The 23,491-nt window shown below is 48.5% G+C and overlaps 1 protein-coding gene across 1 annotated transcript; it reads right to left on the bottom strand.

The window, feature by feature from the left end:
* Positions 1-297: 297 nt before the first annotated feature.
* Positions 298-1,219, bottom strand: LOC119360809. The gene is made up of 2 exons (XM_037626299.1): positions 734-1,219; positions 298-642 (listed from the first exon to the last, which is right to left on the bottom strand). Exons 1-2 carry the CDS (start codon positions 1,217-1,219, stop codon positions 523-525), a joined length of 606 nt encoding a protein of 201 aa, XP_037482196.1. The 3' UTR covers positions 298-522.
* Between the last annotated feature and the right edge of the window lie 22,272 nt (positions 1,220-23,491).

The following is a 23,491-nucleotide window of genomic DNA, read 5'->3' as shown; positions in this document are numbered from 1 at the left end:
CGACGTGGGGCAATGAGAGCCGATGGATCACGCGAAACTGGGATACTAGAACAAAAATATGACTCTACCTTCGATGGTGTATCGGAATGTGCAATGATCTAGCATGACATGTATAAAAAATATGAATAGTGGCCAAGCCACAAATAATATGTCAACTATATGATCATACAAAGTAATATGACAATAATGATATGTGTCATAATAAAACGGAACGATAAAAGTTGCATGACAATATATCTTGAAATGACTATGGAAATGCGACTGGCACGAGCTTCCACCCGAAGGAATCGTTTACTTTTCACCAATGTGTTTATTTCCATCTGTCGGAGCATCACTAATTTCACCGCGGGTTGTCTCCGGGTTAAATGTAAGCACCAAAATACAGACCGAACTGCGTTCAAATTTACCCTTATTTCTATCAAGTCGACGAATTTGCTTCCTAATTACGTAGTATAATGTAACATGGTAATATGGACCAGAGTTCTGCACGGGCACGACACGATCGATAGGCACACGATCCCATCAAAACAGGTGTCCGCCGTAGGAACCCCCGAACGAGATCATGGCCGGCGCATGCTCAAACCGCGGCACCGACATCCCTTGTTCTAGCCTCGCGTCTCGCCTTGCTGAAACCTTAGTCACCTGCGTATGAAAGAAATTGACCGACATCATCAGAAATTTATTCTGTACCCTCACGTTAACTGTATGTATACATAATATCTAGGCTATGTACCTTGCGATCACCGGCCGCCCGGAAGTGGACTTTGTGCGGCGTCTGCTGCTGGCCGCCGAGCAGAAGGGCCAGGCCGGTGGCCGCCGCCGCCAGCCCCACGGAGCAGATCACGCCGACCGCGTGCTGCTGCCACCCGTGGCCGTGATCGCCTTCCCACTCCTTGCACTCTGGTTCCTGATCTGCAACCACCTCCTCGTCACCATCAGCATCCGACGCCTTCCCCAACAGGCCGTCGACCGCTTCCTCCTCGTCGGCAACTGAATCCTCGCTCTCAGAGTCACAGCCGGACGGCGCCGGCGGCTCCACCGTGGCGCACTGCAATGCGGCGTTGGGCGTGGGCTCGGAGGCGAAGTGGTTCACGTCGATCGTCTTCTCGTCGTTGCCGGCGAGGAAGCGCGCCTTGTGGTCATCGTCGTCCTCGTCGAGTTGGTACGACCAGAGGTCCGCGGCGTGAGGGACCAGCACGAACTCGTCCATCTCCTGCATCTCTCGGGCGGGCGAACACATCTCGGCCGGCTGCATGCGGAGACCACGATCGACGACGAGGCGATGATCTCACAAGGCCTTTCTTACGGCGCAAGGGAAGGTGTATATATAGGTTGTGTGCGCCGTCGACGTGGGGAAAGCGTGCAGAAGGAGATGAGATTCTACGGATGGATTTGGAAATTTTGGACACGTCCGGGCTGGTCAGATAAGGACTCCGTTTGTTCGGTCGTGTTGGGTCCAAACACATACTTCCAAATTGTTGCAAATGAGAAAATTTTCATCCATGAGCCCATCCAGCTCATGATTGCATGCAAGAGACCTGGAAGGCTTGAAAGTCAGGACGAATTATGCCTTCCCTTGTGGGACCTCCTATCTGCCGCATTCTGCGGCAGAATGTCGGGGCTTCGTATAGAGCAGTCCTCCAACTGGGCCAGCCCACGCCGAAGCTGCGAGCGGTGTAAAAAACAAAAAAGCAGGATTCAAGCTCACGGTCGCGCCATCGAAGACACAGGTGGCTAGCCACCACGGCTAGTTAAAGTTCATGCTGAATAAGCGACGCGGATAATTTAGAACTAGCTACAACTGCATATTGCATTATTTTTCCTTTTTATAATCACCTCTTGAAAATTCTGAATACTGTTTTTAAAAATTCTGAATGTTTTTAATAAACACGCATAAGTTTCGAACACTTGTGGACAATTTTTTAATTTGTAACCAAATTATAAAACAGGGAACAATTTTAGAACTTGTGATTTTTGTAAAAGGAACATTTTTAAAATTCCAACCAATTTTGATAAACACGAACATGTTTTTGAAAAATGTGACAAGTTCTGAATTTGTGAACAAAATTTAAAAACAGGAACATTTTTTAAATTTGTGAATAAATCTTAAAAATGGGAACATTTTTTAAAATGATGAACAATTTTGGGCAATCACAAACAAGTTTTTTTAAAAGTGAATAATTTTTGAATTTGTGTACAAATTTTAGAAAACATGAACCTTTTTTGAATTCTTGAAGAAAACTTGAAAAATGGAATATTTTTTAAAAGTTCAAACTTTTTTGAGAATCATGAACTAGTTTTCAAAAAAGTGAACACTTTTTGAATTGTGAACAAATTTTGAGAAGTGTCACATTTTTTAAATTTGTAAACAAATTTTGAAATTGGAAACATTTCTGAAAATATCAAACATTTTCTGTGAATCTCAAACAAAATAATCAAAAATCTCAATTTATTTTAAAATTCCAAACATTTTTTCAAATTAGCAAATATTTTTCAAAATTGTGAACATAATTTGTAAATATGAACAACTTTTTTAATTCTGAATAATATTTGAAATTTTCAAAACATTTTTTGAAAAAAGTAAAAAAAAACTCGAAAACAGAAAAAAGGAAATGAAAACGGAACAGAAGATAAAAGAACAAGAAAAGAAGAAACACTAAAATCGCGACAAAAACATTTTAAACCAGAACGAACGAACTCGCGAACCAACATGTGGTTGGATGGTTAGATGGACAGTAGTATCCCCAGTCCACTAGGGTTCAAATCCTGGTGCTCGCATTATTCCTGGATTTTCATAGGGGTAAGTGTATGCGCGTATGTATGAGCGCTTGCCTCTGTACTATGTTAAGAAAAAATGAACGAACTCGTCAAATGGATTGGCCCAGTCGCTTCGCTAGTGCACCTCCAGCTGCGATGTGGCGACAATTTGCCGCAACACGCCGGAAATAGGGATTTCCCTCCCTTCTCACTCATTTTCTGTTTTTTTTCTTTTTTATGTTCTCTTTTTTTAGTGTTTTAATGTTCTCTTCTATTTGTTGTGTTCGGTGTGTCAAGAGTCAAGACAGTACATGGGTCGTGCACTCATCCTACATGTTGCGCTGGTTCACGATATCCTTTTTTCGATGGTAAAAGTGTTCTATTCAAAGATTACAGAGTTACAGTCAAGAGATAAGAAATTTCCTTTACATGGAGGCCGTCTATTGAAGGAAATATGCCCTAGAGGCAATAATAAAGTTATTATTTATTTCCTTATATCATGATAAATTTTTATTATTCATGCTAGAATTGTATTAACCGGAAACATGATACATGTGTGAATACATAGACAAACATAGTGTCACTAGTATGCCTCTACTTGACTAGCTTGTTGATCAAAGATGGTTATGTTTTCTAACCATAGACATGTGTTGTCATTTGATTAACGGGATCACATCATTAGGAGAATGATGTGATTGACATGACCCATTCCGTTAGCCTAGCACTTGATCGTTTAGTATGTTGCTATTGCTTTCTTCATGACTTATACATGTTCCTGTAACTGTGAGATTATGCAACTCCCGTTTACCGAGGAACACTTTGGGTGCTACCAAACGTCACAACGTAACTGAGTGATTATAAAGGAGTACTACAGGTGTCTCCAAAGGTACATGTTGGGTTGGCGTATTTCGAGATTAGGTTTTGTCACTCCGATTGTCGGAGAGGTATCTCTGGGCCCTCTCGGTAATGCACATCACTATAAGCCTTGCAAGCAATGTAGCTAATGAGTTAGTTGCGGGATGATGCATTACGTAACGAGTAAAGAGACTTGCCGGTAACGAGATTGAACTAGGTATTGGATACCGACGATCGAATCTCGGGCAAGTAACATACCGATGATAAAGGGAACAACGTATGTTGTTATGCGGTCTGACCGATAAAGATCTTCGTAGAATATGTAGGAGCCAATATGGGCATCCAAGTCTCGCTATTGGTTATTGACCGAGAATAGTTCTAGGTCATGTCTACATAGTTCTTGAACCCGTAGGGTCCGCACGCTTAAGGTTTCGATGACAGTTATATTATGAGTTTATGAGTTTTGATGTACCGAAGGAGTTCGGAGTGCCGGATGAGATCGGGGACATGACGAGGAGTCTCGAAATGGTCGAGACATAAAGATCGATATATTGGACGACTATATTCGGAGTTCGGAAGGGTTCCGAGTGATTCGGGTATTTTCGGGGGTACCGAGGAGTTACGGGAATACGAGGAAGAAGCAATGGGCCTCATGGGCCAAGTGGTGGAAGAGAGGAGGCAGGGCGCGCGGCCCCCCTAGCCCAAACCGAATATGACTAGGGGGCCGGGCCCCCTTTTCTTCTCTTCCTCCCTCTCCTTCCTTCTCCTTCTCCTTCCCTTCCTTCCCCTCTCCTAGTTGGACTAGGAAAGGAGGGAGTCCTACTCCCGGTGGGAGTAGGACTCCTCCCTGGCGCGCCCTCTGAGGGAGTCTTGGACTAGGGGGTGTCCGGACAGCCGGACTATCATCGTCCGCCGGACTCCAAGACTACGAAGATACAAGATTGAAGACTCCGTCCCGTGTCCGGATGGGACTTTCCTTGGCGTGGAAGGCAAGCTTGGCAATACGGATATGTAGATCTCCTACCATTGTAACCGACTCTGTGTAACCCTAGCCTCCTCCGGTGTCTATATAAACCGGAGGGCTTTAGTCCGTAGGACACAACATACATTACAACAATCATACCATAGGCTAGCTTTAGGGTTTAGCCTCCTTGATCTCGTGGTAGATCCACTCTTGTACTACCCATATCATCAATATTAATCAAGCAGGACGTAGGGTTTTACCTCCATCGAGAGGGCCCGAACCTGGGTAAAACATCGTGTCCCTTGTCTCCTGTTACCATCCGCCTAGACGCACAGTTCGGGACCCCCTACCCGAGATCCGCCGGTTTTGACACCGACATTGGTGCTTTCATTGAGAGTTCCTCTGTGTCGTCACTGATAGGCTCGATGGCGCCTTCAATCAACAACGCTGCCCAGGGTGAGACTTTTCTCCCCGGACAGATCTTCATATTCGGCGGCTTCGCACTGCGGGCTAATTCACTTGGCCATCTGGAGCAGATCGAAAGCTACGCCCCTGGCCATCAGGTCAGATTCGGAAGCCTAAACTTTACGGCCGACCTCCGCGGAGACTTGATCTTCGACGGGCTCGAGCCACAACCAAGCGCGCCGCACTGTTACGATGGGCACGATCTAGCTCTGCCGCCGAACAGTACCTTGGAGGCCGCACAAGAATCCGCTCCGGCCCTTAGACCGGAGCCGATCGCCCAGACCGAGGACCGGTGGTTGGACACCGCCTCGGGGGCTCCAACTCCCATGGCGATGGAGCCGAACACTAGCCTTGTCCCTCACGAAACTCGTGATTCCGAGGTACCGGACTCCTTGCCGGACTCCGGACCTCCCGCGCCCCTGCCAATCGAATCTGATTGGGCGCCGGTTATGGAATTCACCGCCGCGGACATCTTCCAACACTCACCCTTTGGCGATATTCTAAATTCGCTAAAGCATCTCTCGTTATCCGGAGAGTCCTGGCCGGATTATGGCCAGGATGGTTGGGATACGGACGACGAAGAAATTCAGAGCCCACCCACCACCCACTTTGTAGCCACTGTCGACGATCTAACCGACATGCTAGACTACGACTCCGAAGACATCGACGCTATGGACGACGATGCCGGAGACGAACAGGAACCAGCGCCTACAGGGCACTGGAAGACCACCTCGTCATACGACATATACATGGTGGACACCCCAAAAGACGGGGACGGCGAAGAAGCAGCGGAGGAAGATTCTTTAAAGAAGCAGCCCAAGCGCCGGCGTCAGCGGCGCCGCTCTAAATCCCGCCACAGCAAGAATGGAGATTCCGGCACAGGAGATAATAATACCCTAGAGAGTGCCGAAGATAATCCCCTCCAGCAAGACTCAGCGCAGGAGGATGCAGAAGCAAGCCCTCACGAGAGGGCGGTAGATGAGGAGGTCGAGAATTATAACTGTATGCCTCCCTCCGAAGACGAGGCAAGCCTCAACGACGACGAATTCATCGTGCCCGAGGATCCCGTCGAACAAGAGCGTTTCAAACGCAGGCTTATCGCCACGGCAAATAGCCTAAAGAAAAAGCAGCAGCAGCTTCAAGCTGACCAGGACCTGCTGGCCGATCGATGGACCGAGGTCCTCGCGGCCGAAGAGTACAAACTCGAACGCCCCTCCAAAAGCTATCCAAGACGCAAGTTGCTCCCCCGACTAGAGGAGGAAGCGTACATACCTTCATCACCAGCGCACGATACGGCAGACCGACCACCACGTGGTCGCGACAGAGAGGCATTCAGGCCCTCAACCAAGACCGTACCCCGGCATCGCTCCAAAAGTACGAAGCCAAAAGGGAACGCGCCGGACTTGCGAGATGTATTGGAGGACAAAGCAAGGCAATCCAGATCCATCTACGGATCAGGTGGGCGCCCCACGACCCATGACGAATATCGTCGCGCCGGATACAATAACCTCGGCCGGGCCGAACACAGCAGACAACGCTCTCTCGAGCTGCGTCGTGATATTGCTCAATATAGAGGCGCCGCACACCCGCTATGCTTCACTGACGAAGTAATGGATCATTAAATCCCTGAAGGGTTTAAACCCGTAAACATCGAATCCTACGATGGCACAACAGACCCCGCGGTTTGGATCGAAGATTATCTCCTCCACATCCATATGGCCCGCGGCGATGATCTCCATGCCATCAAGTATCTCCCACTCAAGCTTAAAGGACCAGCGCGACATTGGCTTAACAGCTTGCCCGCAGAGTCAATTGGGTGTTGGGAAGACCTGGAAGCCGCATTCCTCGACAATTTCCAGGGCACGTATGTGCGGCCACCTGACGCCGATGACCTAAGCCACATAATTCAGCAGCCAGACGAATCGGTCAGACAATTCTAGACACGGTTCTTGACAAAGAAAAACCAAATCGTCGACTGTCCGGATGCAGAGGCCCTTGCAGCCTTCAAACATAACATCCGCGACGAGTGGCTAGCCCGGCACCTGGGACAGGAAAAGCCGAAATCCATGGCAGCCCTCACATCATTAATGACCCGCTTTTGCGCGGGAGAGGATAGTTGGCTAGCTCGCGGCAACAACCTCAGTAAAAATTTTGGCAGTCCGGATACTAAGGACAACAATGGCAGGTCACGTCGAAGTAAAAATAAACGCCGCATTAACGGCGACGACAAGGAGGATACGGCAGTCAACGCCGGATTCCGAGGCTCTAAACCCGGTCAACGGAAGAAGCCATTCAAAAGAACCACCCCGGGTCCGTCCAACTTGGACTGAATACTCGATCGCTTATGCCAGATACATGGCACCCCTGAAAAGCCAGCTAATCACACCAATAGAGATTGCTGGGTGTTCAAGCAGGCAGGCAAGTTAATTACCGAAAACAATGACAAGGGGCTAAACAGCGACGACGAGGAAGAGACCCGACCGCCGAACAATAGAGGACAGAAGGGTTTCCCCCCACAAGTGCGAACGGTGAATATGATTTACGCAACCCATATACCCAACAGGGAGCGGAAGCGTGCACTAAGGGACGTCTATGCGATGGAGCCAGTCGCCCCGAAGTTCAATCCATGGTCCTCTTGTCCGATCACTTTCGATCGAAGAGACCATCCGACCAACATACGCCATGGCGGATTCGCCGCATTGGTTTTAGACCCAATCGTCGATGGATTTCACCTCACGAGAGTCCTGATGGACGGCGGCAGCAGCCTGAAGCTGCTTTATCAGGATACAGTGTGCAAGATGGGCATAGACCCCTCAAGGATTAAACCTACAAAGACAACCTTTAAAGGTGTCATACCAAGTGTGGAAGCCAACTGTACAGGCTCAGTCACACTGGAAGTGGTCTTCGGATCCCCGGACAATTTCCGGAGCGAGGAGTTAATCTTCGACATAGTCCCGTTCCGCAGCGGCTATCACGCTCTGCTCGGACGAACCGCGTTTGCAAAGTTCAACGCGGTGCCGCATTATGCATACCTCAAGCTCAAGATGCCAGGCCCTCGTGGAGTCATCACGGTCAACTACGGAACGCTCCCTCCGAACGGAGGAACATACATCGGCTCTCACGGCAGAAGTACAGAGCAGCCTTTTAAGGCAATTTTCGAGTCCGGCCGTTAAATGGCCGGATACAGCAAAACGCGCCCGAAGCAATACCAACCAAGACCACCTGGCACGATCAGAGCACGCGTAGCAATGCGGCCCTAACCCCCGCCCTCGCATGATTACAAGAACACCTCTCCGCGTACACCATTACACTTTGGAGATACCATGGGCGCAGTGGAAGGGGCACGATCACAATGGACCTAGAGTGCGGCTCGACCACACCAGGGGCTCGCAAGTGTGCCACCTTTTTTATTATTATTTTCCTTCTTTGTATACACATGACTCCATTAACCAGAGGCCTTGTCCGCCGGTGAACCTGCCGAACTCACGATGCAATGGCCAGGGAAGAAAGAAGGCTGCGACGAACACTCAGGTGGTCTCAATTACGAGCATTAAATTCGATTATATACACCAAGTCCGCAGCTCATCCCTGGAGGGGGACATGTTTAATTAGTCCAAATCCCTTGCTTACCGCACTATTTGTATCAGTCCGCACTCATAGCAGACTTCCTTTAATAAATAATGCAGCACTTTTCGACTGCAATTACATTACTTTTTATATATATATGTGTTCATTACATGACATCTTGCACCAGTATATTTTGGTACGGTCTAATACACTAGGGGCTTATGTTCCCCACATTATGGTGTTATAAGTCCGAACACTTTCATAAGTGCGGCACCCCAAACTTATAGCATTATATGAATCAGCTCCGAATCATGTCTTGGGTCAATAGTTGGGTTTGCCCGGCTCCCACGTTTTGGTACCTTACGTTCCGTTCTGTCGGCTAAGGTGTCACTGGGAGAACCACTGCGATTGCGCCCCGGTTGAGCCGGGCGAGCGCCGCAGTGGAGAAAGCTAAAACTGACCGGCATGATAAGGCGAGAGACTGGTCGCTGTTCGAGAGGTCTTTTCGGGTCCTTAAAGACTCACGCCGCTTCGAGCGAAGTTCCGGATACTGTACGACGAAGGCGTGGATAGCGTCCCGGATTCGGTCTTCCGAATACCAGGGGCTTCGCCGAAATTTAAAATTATAGAATTCTATGGCTAAGTGAGAGTGTTCAAGCATTATAAGTCCGGTTGCCTTGTTCGTTGTGTTGAGCGCCTCCCTAGATGGACCCAAAAATGGGAACAAGAGTGCTCAAGTTTATTCCGAACACCCCAGCACTCGCGGCTCGGGGGCTGAAGCCAACGACTTGCCATCTCTCAGATTTTCTAAACGGCCGCACAGAAGGTAATATTTTAAATTATACAAGCGTTGCTTAAAGTGCACATGAACAAAGTTTTCAGCACACAGGATAATACATAGCGAGTTTACTCAAAAATTACATCTCTGGGGCATTCATCCGCAATATCGCGGGCTCCCTTCAGGACAGTTTTATAATACATTTCGGGCGTACGATACTCCTTGCCCGGTGGCGGCGGGTCGGTGAGAAGCTTCTCCGCATCCAGCCTGCCCCAGTGCACCTTTGTGCGGGCAAGGGCCCGACGAGCACCTTCAATACAGGCGGAGCGCTTGATGACCTCCACCCAGGGGCACGCATCCACCAGCCGCCGCACAAGGCCGAAGTAACTCCCAGGCGTGGCCTGTCCAGGCCACAGCCGGACTATAAGGCCCTTCATGGCCTCCTCAGCTACCTTATGGAGTTCGACCAGCTGCTTCAGCTGGTCGCTTGGGGGCACCGGATGGCCGGCCTCAGCGTACTAAGACCAGAAGACCTTCTCCGTCGAGCTCCCCTCCTCGCCACGATAGAATGCGGCGGCATCGGACACACTACGGGGCAGATCTGCAAACGCCCTGGAGAACTCCGAATTCGGGTAAGTGTCAGGTAGTTTACATTAACATGCTTGCTTTGCATGAAAAATGCCTTACTCGCCGCTATCTTCTTTAAATCTTCCACCTCCTGAAGGGCCTTACGGGCCTCGGCCCTGGCGGACTTGGCACTTTCGAGAGCCGAGGCAAGCTCGGACTCTCGAATCTTGGAGTCACGCTCCAAGCCCTCATGCTTCTCCATGAGAGCCTGGAGCTCTTGCCGTACTTCCGCCACCTGTGCCTCCTGCTTCTCTCGCTCTGCCCGTTCGGCCGCACTGCGTTCGGCCGCGGACACAGCCTCCTTCAGGGCTGCCACCTCGTTCGTGGCCCCTGCAATACCCATATTATCCTTGTTAATTTTATCGCAACAAAAATCCTTTTCTGTAAGGTAACTATTCAAAGTGGTGTTACTCACCTTCTTTGTCCTCGAGCTGCTGCTTGGCATGGCCGAGCTCTTGCTCGGACCGCTCGAGATCTTGCTTCAACGCACCGACCTCCGCAGTTAGTGCGGCAGAGGTCAGCAGTGCAGCCTGCAAACCCATATTGACATATTTTAAGCAACCCTGCGTATATCTTCTTAGATCCTCAGTCCGGCTTTTCTTTCCGAACACCGAACTGAGCATCAGGGGCTACTGTCTATGCGGTATTATATTACATCATTATAACTTCTTACCTCAAAGCCTGTTAGAAGGCTGCTGCAGGCTTCGGTCAGCCCGCTCTTGGCGAGCTGAACCTTCTGAATCACCGCACTCATGATAGTGCGGTGTTCTTCCTCGATGGAAGCGCCTTTGAGCGCCTCCAACAAGTTGTCCGGCGCCTCCGGTTGGACGGGGGCCGCCGGTGTCACGGTCTTGTCCTTCTTGCGAAGGGGCCGCCTGCCGGACTCTGGAACCACTGCAGGTTCCGTCGTAGAGTCCGGCGCAAAGTCCGGGAGGCTACCTTGCGGCGCCTCCGGAGCCGCCCCTTTCCGGGACCCCACCTCGGCGTCCTCATCGGCGCGGGGAGTAGAGGCCGTCGGAAGTGAATCCACATCCGATGGGGCCAACGACCCGCTCGAAGAAGCGGGGAGATCATCATCGGCCGGACTGCGGATAGTATGCGGCATTAGAAAGGCACTATGTGGCACGAAAGAAATTTTAGATTATACAGGGATCCGGATACTTACGATCTCGCAGGAGGCCTGGCCCTTGAAGGCCACTCCTCCTCGCCAACATTGGTGTTGGCGGAGCTATCCGGGGGAATAGTTCTCCCCCTCTTGGACCCTTCGGCCTCCCCTATTGGGGAAGCCTTCCTCTTCCTCTCTCCCTCCTCCGGGAGAGAGTCTTCTTCCTCCTCCTCGTCTTCGGGGGAGGAGTCCGCCTCGTCGTCGGATGCCTGATTACGGGAACTCTTTCGAGTCCCCGTGGCCACCTTCTTGACCTTCTTCTCCGGCACCACGTGCGGTGCCGGAACCAGCAGCCCCGCTAGACGGGCGTTCACTGGGTCTTCTGGCATAGGAGCCAGACATACGAGCTGATCGGCCTTCTCCATCCATTCCTGCCAAAGGAGAAGAGAGATTGAAACCCTCTTAGAATCAATCTATTTACCACAAGTGTCCCGTAAAGGGGTCGAATCACTTACCTCGTTAGCTGGATGCTGCGAGCGAAATCCGCGATCTTCCGTCACGAATGCAGGGGCTTCGACGCCCTTAAACAGCACCCTCCAGGCGCCTTCATACATCGTGTCGAAGAGCCCGTTTAGCGCCCGGTGCTGCTCCGGATTGAACTCCCACAGATTGAATGCCCGTTCTTGGCATGGGAGAATCCGGCGGATGAGCATGACTTGGACCACGTCGATGAGCCTGAGCTTATTGTTCACCAGCTTCTAGATACAGGCCCGGAGTCCCGTCAGCTCCTTTGGATTGCCCCACAACAAGCCCTTCTCTTTCCAGGAGGTGAGCTGCATGGGGATACCAGATCTAAACTCGGGGGCCGCCGCCCACGTAGGTTCGCGCGGCTCGGTGATGTAGAACCACCCCGATTGCCACCCCTTGACGGAGTCCACGAAGGCACCTTCGAGCCAAAGGACGTTGGGAAACTTGCCCAACATGGCGCCTCCGCATTCCGCTTGCGTGCCCTTCACAACCTTCGGCTTGACGTTGAAGGTCTTGAGCCACAGGCCGAAGTGGGGCCGGATGCAGAGGAAGGCCTCGCACACGACGACAAACGCCGAGATGTTGAGGATGAAGTTCGGCGCCAGATCATGGAAATCCAGGCCGTAGTAAAACATGAGCCCCCGGACAAAAGGGTGAAGAGGAAAGCCCAGTCCGCGGAGGAAGTGGGGGAGGAAAACAACCCTCTCATGGGGCCCGGGGATGGGGATGAGCTGCCCCTCGTCGGGCAGCCGATGCGCGATGTCGCCGGAAAGGTATCCGGCGCTGCGCAGCTTGGTGATATGCTCCTCCTTAACGGTGGAGGCCAACCATTTGCCTCCCGCTCTGGACATGGTCGGAGAAGGTCGAGGCAAGATGCGCGAGCTTGAGCGTTGGAGCTTGAGTGCGCGGAGATGGATAAGCAAAGGAGGAAGAAGGCGTAGGTGAGAAGGTAAATCCTTATCCCTTATATATAGGCGGACGGAGACTATGCGTCCCCCACCAGCCTGGTAAAACTCGCTTATCCCCCAAGCGCCACCATCAAATGGCGCGGTTGGGTTACCCACGCTCGTATTGGTGAGAATCCCGGAATAAGGGGAACACGATCTCTGCTTCGACAGGACGTGCCAAGGAAACCGCTTCGCTAAACGTGCTGAGGTGGTGTAGTAAAAAATGATTCAAATAAAGGCTTGGTAGCGGTGTGATGTCATGCCGCATAATACGTCAGCAGATTGGATTTGTGTACATTTTATTCTCTCTACGGTGGAATGTGGAATTTATTTTGCAGAGCCGGACACTATCCTGGTGTTCTTGATCTTCTCTAGATTATTCAAGGGAGGAACCCGCCTTGCAATCCCGAACATTATGCGCGCCGGACTTATCGTCATTGAAGTCTGGTTCAGGGGCTACTGAGGGAGTCCTGGACTAGGGGGTGTCCGGACAGCCGGACTATCATCGTCCGCCGGACTCCAAGACTACGAAGATACAAGATTGAAGACTCCGTCCCGTGTCCGGATGGGACTTTCCTTGGCGTGGAAGGCAAGCTTGGCAATACGGATATGTAGATATCCTACCATTGTAACCGACTCTGTGTAACCCTAGCCTCCTCCGGTGTCTATATAAACGGGAGGGCTTTAGTCCGTAGGACACAACATACATTACAACAATCATACCATAGGCTAGCTTTAGGGTTTAGCCTCCTTGATCTCGTGGTAGATCCACTCTTGTACTACCCATATCATCAATATTAATCAAGCAGGACGTAGGGTTTTACCTCCATCGAGAGGGCCCGAACCTGGGTAAAACATCGTGTCCCTTTTCTCCTGTTACCATCCGCCTAGACGCACAGTTCGGGACCCCCTACCCGAGATCCGCCGGTTTTGACACCGACACCCTCCCTTGGCCGGCCGCCCCCTCCCCCTTGCTCCTTTATATACGGGGGCAGGGGGGCACCCCATGACACACAAGTTGATCTACGGATCATTCCTTAGCCGTGTGCGGTGCCCCCCTCCACCATATTCCACCTCGGTCATATCGTCGCGGAGTTTAGGCGAAGCCCTGCGCCGGTAGAACATCATCATCGTCACCACGCCGTTGTGCTGACGGAACTCATCCCCGAAGCTTTGCTGGATCGGAGCCCGGGGATCGTCATCGAGCTGAACGTGTGCTGAACTCGGAGGTGCCGTACGTTCGGTAGTTTGATCGGTCGGATCATGAAGACGTACAACTACATCAACCGCGTTGTCATAACGCTTCCGCTTACGGTCTACGAGGGTACATGGACGAACACTCTCCCCTCTCGTTGCTATGCATCACCATGATCTTGCGTGTGCTTAGGAAAATTTTGAAATTACTACGTTCCCCAATAGTGGCATCCGAGCCTAGGTTTTATGCGTTGATGTTATATGCACGAGTAGAACACAAGTGAGTTGTGGGCGATACAAGTCATACTGCTTACCAGCATGTCATACTTTGGTTCGGCGGTATTGTGAGATGAAGCGGCCCGGACCGACATTACGCGTACGCTTACGCGAGACTGGTTTCACCGTTACGAGCACTCATGCTTAAAGGTGGCTAGTGGGTGTCTGTCTCTCTCACTTTAGCTGAATCAAGTGTGGCTACGCCCGGTCCTTGCGAAGGTTAAAACAACACCAACTTGACGAACTATCGTTGTGGTTTTTGATGCGTAGGTAAGAACGGTTCTTGCTCAGCCCGTAGCAGCCACGTAAAACTTGCAACAACAAAGTAGAGGACGTCTAACTTGTTTTTGCAGGGCATGTTGTGATGTGATATGGTCAAGACGTGATGCTATATTTTATTGTATGGGATGATCATGTTTTGTAACCGAAGTTATCGGCAACTGGCAGGAGCCATATGGTTGTCGCTTTATTGTATGAAATGCAAACGCCCTGTAATTGCTTTACTCTATCACTAAGCGGTAGCGATAGTCGTAGAAGCAATAGATGGCGTAAACGACAACGATGCTACGATGGAGATCAAGGTGTCGCGCCGGTGACGATGGTGATCACGACGGTGCTTCGGAGATGGAGATCACAAGCACAAGATGATGATGGCCATATCATATCACTTATATTGATTGCATGTGATGTTTATCCTTTATGCATCTTATCTTGCTTTGATTGACGGTAGCATTTTAAGATGATCTCTCACTAAAATTATCAAGAAGTGTTCTCCCTGAGTATGCACCGTTGCCAAAGTTCGTCGTGCCCAGACACCACGTGATGATCGGGTGTGATAAGCTCTACGTCCATCTACAACGGGTGCAAGCCTGTTTTGCACACGCGGAATACTCAGGTTAAACTTGACGAGCCTAGCATATGCAGATATGGCCTCGGAACACGGAGACCGAAAGGTCGAGCGTGAATCATATAGTAGATATGATCAACATAGTGATGTTCACCATTGAAAACTACTCCATCTCACGTGATGATCGATTATGGTTTAGTTGATTTGGATCACGTGATCACTTAGTTGACTAGAGAGATGTCTATCTAAGTGGGAGTTCTTAAGTAATATGATTAATTGAACTTAAATTTATCATGAACTTAGTCCTAGTAGTATTTTGCAAATTATGTTGTAGATCAATAGCTCGTGTTGTTGCTTTCATATGTTTATTTTGATATGTTCCTAGAGAAAATTGTGTTGAAAAATGTTAGTAGCAATGATGCGGATTTGATCCGTGATCTGAGGTTTATCCTCATTGCTGCACAGAAGAATTATGTCCTTAATGCACCGCTACGTGACAGACCTATTGCAGGAGCAGATGCAGACGTTATGAACGTTTGGCTAGCTCAGTATGATGACTACTTGATAGTTTAGTGCACCATGCTTAACGGCTTAGAATCGGGACTTCAAAGACGTTTTTGAACATCATGGACCATATGAGATGTTCCAGGAGTTGAAGTTAATATTTCAAGCAAATACCCGAGTTGAGAGATATGAAGTCTTCAACAAGTTCTACAGCTAAAAGATGGAGGAGAATCGCTCAACTAGTGAGCAAGTGCTTAGATTGTCTGAGTACTACAATCGCTTGAATCAAGTGGGAGTTAATCTTCCAGATAAGATAGTGATTGGCAGAGTTCTCTAGTCACCATCACCAAGTTAGTGGAACTTCGTGATGAACTATAATGCAAGGGGCAATGAAAACGATTCCCAAGCTCTTCGTGATGTTGAAATCGACGAAGGTAGAAATCAAGAAAGAGCATCAAGTGTTGATGATTGACAAGACCACTAGTTTCAAGAAAAGGGCAAAAGGAAAGAAAGGGAACTTCAAGTGGAAAGACAAGCAAGTTGTCACTCCTGCGAAGAAACCCAAAGCTGGACCATAGCCTGAAACTGAGTGCTTACACTGCAAAGGAAATAGTCACTGGAAGCGGAAATGCCCTGAATATTTGGTGGATAAGAAGGATGGCAAAGTGAACAAGGGTATATTTGATATACAGGTTATTGATGTGTGCCTTACTAGTGTTTATAGTAGCACCTGAGTATTTGATACGTGTTCGGTTGCTAAGATTAGTAACTCGAAACAGGAGTTACAGAATAAACAGAGACTAGTTGAGGGTGAAGTGACGATGAGTGTTGGAAGTAGTTCCAAGATTGATATGATCATCATCGCACACTCCCTATACTTTCGGGATTAGTGTTAAACCTAAATAAATGTTATTTGGCATTTGCGTTGAGCATGAATATGATTTGATCATGTTTATTGCGATACGGTTATTCATTTAAAATTAGAGAATAAATTGTTATTCTGTTTACATGAATAAGACCTTCGATGGTCATACACCCAATGAACATAGTTTGTTGGATCTCGATCGTAGTGATACACATATTCATAATATTGATGCCAAAAGATGCAAAGTTAATAATGATAGTGCAACTTATTTGTGGCACTGCCGTTTGGGTCATATCGGTGTAACGCGCATGAAGAAACTCCATAAAGATGGATTTTCGGAATCACTTGGTTATGAATCATTTGATGCTTGCGAACCGTGCCTTTTGGGCAAGATGACTAAAACTCCGTTCTCCGGGACAATGGAACAAGCTACTGACTTATTGGAAATAATACATATCGATGTATGCGATCCAATGAGTGTTGATGCTCGTGGCAAGTATCATTATTTTCTGACCTTCACAAGATTATTTGAGCAGATATGGGTATATCTACTTGATGAAACATAAGTCTGAAATAGTTGAAAGGTTCAAAGAATTTCAGAGTGAAGTGGAAAAATCATCGTAACAAGAAAATAAAGTTTCTGCGATCTGATCGCGGAGACGAATATTTGAGTTACGAGTTTGGTCTTCAATTAAAACAATGTGGAATAGTTTCACAACTAACGCCACCTGGAACACCACAACGTTATGGTGTGTCCGAACGTCGTAACCGTACTTTATTGGATATGGTGCGATCTATGATGTCTCTTATTGATTTACCATTGTCGTTTTGGGGTTATGCATTAGAGACAGCTGCATTCACGTTAAAAGGGCACCATCTAAATCCGTTGAGATGACACCATATGAACTGTGGTTTAGCAAGAAACCCAAGTTGTCATTTCTTAAAGTTTGGAGTTGTGATGCTTATATGAAAAAGGTTTTCAACCTAATAAGCTCGAACCCAAATCGGAGAAGTGCGTCTTCATAGAATACCCAAAGGAAACTGTTGGGTACACCTTCTATCACAGATCCGAAGGCAAGATATTCGTAGCTAAAAATGGATCCTTTCTAGAGGAGTTTCTCTCGAAAGAAGTGAGTGGGAGGAAAGTAGAACTTGATGAGGTAACTGTACCTTATCCTGAATTGGAAAATAGTTCATCACTAAAATCAGTTCCAGTGATTCCTACACCAATTAGTGAGGAAGCTAATGATGATGATCATGAAACTTCTGATCAAGTTACTACAGAACCTCGTAGGTCTTCCAGAGTACGGTCCGCATCAGAGTGGTACGGTAATCCTGTTCTGAAAGTCATGTTACTAGACCATGATAAACCTACGAACTATGAGGAAGCGATGATGAGCCCAGATTCCGCAAAATGGTTTGAGGCCATGAAATCTAAGATGGGATCCATGTATGAGAACAAAGTATAGACTTTGGTGGACTTGCCCGATGATCGGCAAGTCATAGAAAATAAATGGATCTTCAAGAGGAAGACGAACGCTGATAGTAGTGTTACTATCTACAAAGCTAGACTTGTCGAAAAAGGTTTTTTGACAAAGTTCAAGGTGTTGAATACAATGAGATTTTCTCACTCGTATCGATGCTTAAAAGTCTGTCTGAATCATGTTAGCAATTGCCACATTTTATGAAATTTGGCAAATGGATGTCAAAACTACATTCCTTAATGGATTTATTAAAGAAGAGTTGTATATGATACAACCAGAAGGTTTTGTCAATCCTAAAGGTGCTAACAAAGTGTGCAAGCTCCAGCGATCCATTTATGGACTGGTGCAAGCATCTCGGAGTTGGAATATATGCTTTGGTAAGTTGATTAAAGCATATAGTTTTGTACAGACTTACGGTGAAGCCTGTATTTACAAGAAAGTGAGTGGGAGCACTACAACATTTCTGATAAGTATATGTGAATGGCATATTGTTGATCGGAAATAATGTAGAATTATTCTGGAAAGCATAAAGGAGTATTTGAAAGGAGTTCTTTAAAAGAAAGACCTCAGTAAAGCTACTTACACATTGAGCATCAAGATCTATATAGATAGATCAAGACGCTTGATAAGATTTTTCAATGAGTACACACCTTGATAAATTTTTTTTGAAATAGTTCAAAATGGAACAGTCAAAGAAGGAGTTCTTGCTTGTGATGCAAAGGTGTGAAGTTGAGTTAGACTCAAGACCCGACCATGGCAGAAAATAGAAAGAGAATGAAAAGTCATTCCCTATGCCTTGGCCATAGGTTCTATAAAGTATGCCATGCTGTGTACCAGATCTATTGTATACCATACACTGAGTTTGGCAAGGGAGTACAATAGTGATCTAGGAGTAGATCACTGGACAGCGGTCAAAATTATCCTTAGTGGAATAAGGATATGTTTCTCGATTATGGAAGTGACAAAAGGTTCGTCGTAAAGGGTTACGTCGATGCAAGTTTTGACACCGATCTGGATGACTCTAAGTCTCGATCTAGATACATATTGAAAGTGGGATCAATTAGCTAGAGTAGCTCCGTGCAGAGCATTGTAGACATAGAATATTTGCAAAATACATACGGCTCTGAATGTGACAGACCCGTTGACTAAACTTCTCTCACGAGCAAAACATGATCATACCTTTGTACTCTTTGGATGTTAATCACATAGCGATGTGAACTAGATTATTGACTCTAGTAAACCCTTTGGGTGTTGGTCACATGATGATGTGAACTATGGGTGTTAATCACATACAGATGTGAATATTGGTGTTAAATCACATGGTGATGTGAACTAGATTATTGACTCTAGTGCAAGTGGGAGACTGAAGGAAATATGCCCTAGAGGCAATAATAAAGTTATTATTTATTTCCTTATATCATGATAAATTTTTATTATTCATGCTAGAATTGTATTAACCGGAAACATGATACATGTGTGAATACATAGACAAACATAGTGTCACTAGTATGCCTCTACTTGACTAGCTTGTTGATCAAAGATGGTTATGTTTCCTAACTATAGACATGTGTTGTCATTTGATTAACGGGATCACATCATTAGGAGAATGATGTGATTGACATGACCCATTCCGTTAGCCTAGCACTTGATCGTTTAGTATGTTGCTATTGCTTTCTTCATGACTTATACATGTTCCTGTAACTGTGAGATTATGCAACTCCCGTTTACCGGAGGAACACTTTGGGTGCTACCAAACGTCACAACGTAACTGGGTGATTATAAAGGAGTACTACAGGTGTCTCCAAAGGTACATGTTGGGTTGGCGTATTTTGAGATTAGGTTTTGTCACTCTGATTGTCGGAGAGATATCTCTGGGCCCTCTCGGTAATGCACATCACTATAAGCCTTGCAAGCAATGTAGCTAATGAGTTAGTTGTGGGATGATGCATTACGTAACGAGTAAAGAGACTTGCCGGTAACGAGATTGAACTAGGTATTGGATACCGAAGATCGAATCTCGGACAAGTAACATACCGATGACAAAGGGAACAACGTATGTTGTTATGCGGTCTGACCGATAAAGATCTTCGTAGTATATGTAGGAGACAATATGGGCATCCAGGTCCCGCTATTGGTTATTGACCGAGAATAGTTCTAGGTCATGTCTACATAGTTCTCGAACCCGTAGGGTCCGCACGCTTAAGGTTTCGATGACAGTTATATTATGAGTTTATGAGTTTTGATGTACCGAAAGAGTTCAGAGTCCCGGATAAGATCGGGGACATGACGAGGAGTCTTGAAATGGTCGAGACGTAAAGATCGATATATTGGACGACTATATTCGGAGTTCGGAAGGGTTCCGAGTGATTCGGGTATTTTTGGGGGTACCGGGGAGTTACGGGAATACGAGGAAGAAGCAATGGGCCTCATGGGCCAAGTGGTGGAAGAGAGGAGGCAGGGCGTGCGGCCCCCCTAGCCCAAACCGAATTGGACTAGGGGGCCGGCCCCCCTTTCCTTCTCTTCCTCCCTCTCCTTCCTTCTCCTTCTCCTTCCCTTCCTTCCCCTCTCCTAGTTGGACTAGGAAAGGAGGGAGTCCTACTCCCGGTGGGAGTAGGACTCCTCCCTGGTGCGCCCTCCCTTGGCCGGCTGCCCCCTCCCCCTTGCTCCTTTATATACGGGGGCAGGGGGGCACCCCATGACACACAAGTTGATCTACGGATCGTTTCTTAGCCGTGTGCGGTGCCCCCCTCCACCATATTCCACCTCGGTCATATCGTCGCGGAGTTTAGGCGAAGCCCTGTGCCGGTAGAACATCATCATCGTCACCACGCCGTCGTGCTGACGGAACTCATCCCCGAAGCTTTGTTGGATCGGAGCCCGGGGATCGTCATCGAGCTGAACGTGTGCTGAACTCGGAGGTGCCGTACGTTCGGTAGTTTGATCGGTCGGATCGTGAAGACGTACGACTACATCAACCGCGTTGTCATAACGCTTCCGCTTATGGTCTACGAGGGTACGTGGACGAACACTCTCCCCTCTCGTTGCTATGCATCACCATGATCTTGCGTGTGCTTAGGAAAATTTTGAAATTACTACGTTCCCCAACATCTATGTAGCCACGAAACTGTGCTACGCTCATTACGGTTATATCTCGCCAAACAATCCGCTATTCTATTCTGACTATGATAAAACTTTTGTGGAATAAACACCCGGTTCTCTCTCAGGGAGTTGATCTCCAAAGCTAGATGACCATACGGAAGTGAATCGTCTCTGATCGATAGGGTCACCGATGAATCTGACTGCACAACAACTAGAAGCTGAGTTTGTTGCTTGGCCAAGGCCATGCCCTACATCAACGCATGTATCTCTGCTTCCGGTGTGTCATTACAATGAAACAGGAATATATAAGAAGCGAAGAGATGATCGTCCCATCATGGTGTTGTAGTGTCATACCGGCCGTTGTCGTACCATCACTCTCTAAGAATGCCCCATGTACTGACAGTGCAACCTGGTCCCTAGGAGGCGGCATCTAGGACAAGGAACTTGTTACGAACTCAACACAAGTGGTTTTGGCCTTTCAGGTTCCAACACAAGCGACATTTTACCCTTTAGAATATCCTTTGAGTAGCTAAGCGACTACCGATCGCCACGCAAAAACTCTAGGCAAATTTTAAGAGGAGGTATTTCCTGACCATGTGTAGCATCATTCCGTAATTGTCATATATGCCAAGCTAATAAAACTATCGTGCTCCTTGTGTCTTGGTCGCAGTCGCAGCCGTCCAGGATCTAAAGCAACTAGTCCCGACCAGCCTCAGACATGAGCTCCTTGGCCGGCAACGGCCACAGCAGGCGCATACGATTCCAAAGATCCGCCGCATGATCACATGTTATTCACACATGAAATGATGATTCATCCTCCTTCACACATAACAGACAAATTGCGGATGTCTGCAAATGGTGTACCACTTTATTTTATTTTTTGTCATCAATTTCTACGGGACTTTGGCATGTCAAATCAGGTTCCATAGTCGTCTTGACCCATTCGGGTGCGTGCTATAAGCGCCCCTCTTCCCCCCAAACTTATCACGATATCTTTGATGTACCTAAACATTTACAAATATATACCATAGACATAGGGTGAAGTATGCATTCGTCGAAGTGTGCATTCATCAAAGTTAATACTCGCGGCACACTAACGATGAAGCATAAAAAGAAGTATGTGATGCCATCATATACACACATGCTCACACTTGCATAGCAAAATACACATATAGCAATATGAATAAATAATTCACACTATCATGGAAAGCACATATAAAAACATAAGAAACACACACACTAAAATGAAAAGTACACACATCTAGGGTGTTTTTGTTTTACATCATTTTAAAACGTCGAACAGGAATGAAGTATCAATGCCCATTTGAATCCTACATGAATTTTTCTTGTTTGATTGCGCCACAAAGAATGGAGTTATGTGTGAAATTATTATTCAAACCATTTAAAAAATAATATTGTTAACAAAAAGGGTTTCCCCCCGCTTTGTATTACAAAGCAACCACCGGTACATCCAACGATAGGTGTTAGGGTCGCAGCACAAACAAGCCCAAAGAAAAACAAAGAGAAAAAGAAAGAGAAACAAATGCCAACAACGGCTGATCAACGAAACGAAGATGACCGATGACCGCTGCACCCTCCGGAGAAGTACCACCACGATCCCATCACTCTGAAGCGCTTGTGTACCAAGCAACACCTTCAAGGAGGCGACGACGACGACGCTGTTGCCCGGACTAGTCCTAGGGTTTCCGTTGGTACACGGGGGGTAGTGGGGGGAGGGGTGTACCCGACGCCCTTGAGGAAGGTCCGGCGGCACCCACAGGCGTAGCCGCATCAGGGCCGGACAAGCCGCCAGAGATTTCTCCCAACCCAAACCCCCACCACCGCCCCAGACGAATCAGAGTGCGTCGCCCACCAACATGTGCCACCACGGTCACCGAATCAACTTTGCCGTCTCCCAGAGGTCACCGACACGAGACCTGGAAGACGGGAGAAGAGATAGTGGCCTCGGGGGTATCCGCAACATCGCCGACGTGAGGGGACAACAACCACCGCCACCACGGAGCCGACCGGACGCACCGACAAGGGGCTTACCAGGCGCCGAGGCCCGACCGGGCCCAAAAGGGTCAGGACAGCCCCTGCCGTCAGGCTCCAGCTCGCCGGCTGACGAAGCCGCCACCGTCCTCAAACCACCGCCTCTTTGCCACCAACCAGGGAGCAAAGTCACCGCGCACCGAGACGTCGCCCGCCCTAGCCCAGATGAAGCCCGAAAGGACCCAGATCTGTGTCGCGCGGGTGCCGCCGGCCACTAGCACCGCCACGCCGCCCCGCGGCCACGGCCACGCCGCCGCACCAAGGACCACGAAGCTCGCCGGACTCCCGCCGCCGAGCCACACCGCAGTCGACCGAGCTGCATCGCCGCCATCGGGAGGCCCCCACACCCCTCCATGAGCGAGCGGGGAAGGGATGGCCCGCCGCCGCCAGCGCAGCGCGGGCAAGGCCCGGCGGCCCCAACCGGCGGCGACGGGGAGGGAGATGGACGGGGAAGGGGCTGGAGGAGAGGAGCAGCAGGGGCCCGCCCGTCGCCCCCGGGGGGGCGAGCAGGCAGACGGGAGCGTCGGGGAGGAGGAGCGGGAGGAGGAGAAGGAGGCGGAGCGTGCGAGGCCGGCGG

This window comes from Triticum dicoccoides, chromosome 2B (assembly GCF_002162155.2).
Source record: "Triticum dicoccoides isolate Atlit2015 ecotype Zavitan chromosome 2B, WEW_v2.0, whole genome shotgun sequence".
NCBI classification, from domain to species: Eukaryota; Viridiplantae; Streptophyta; class Magnoliopsida; order Poales; family Poaceae; genus Triticum; species Triticum dicoccoides.
Note: the sequence above shows the minus strand (reverse complement) of the source record. Positions and strands in the feature narration are given on the sequence as shown.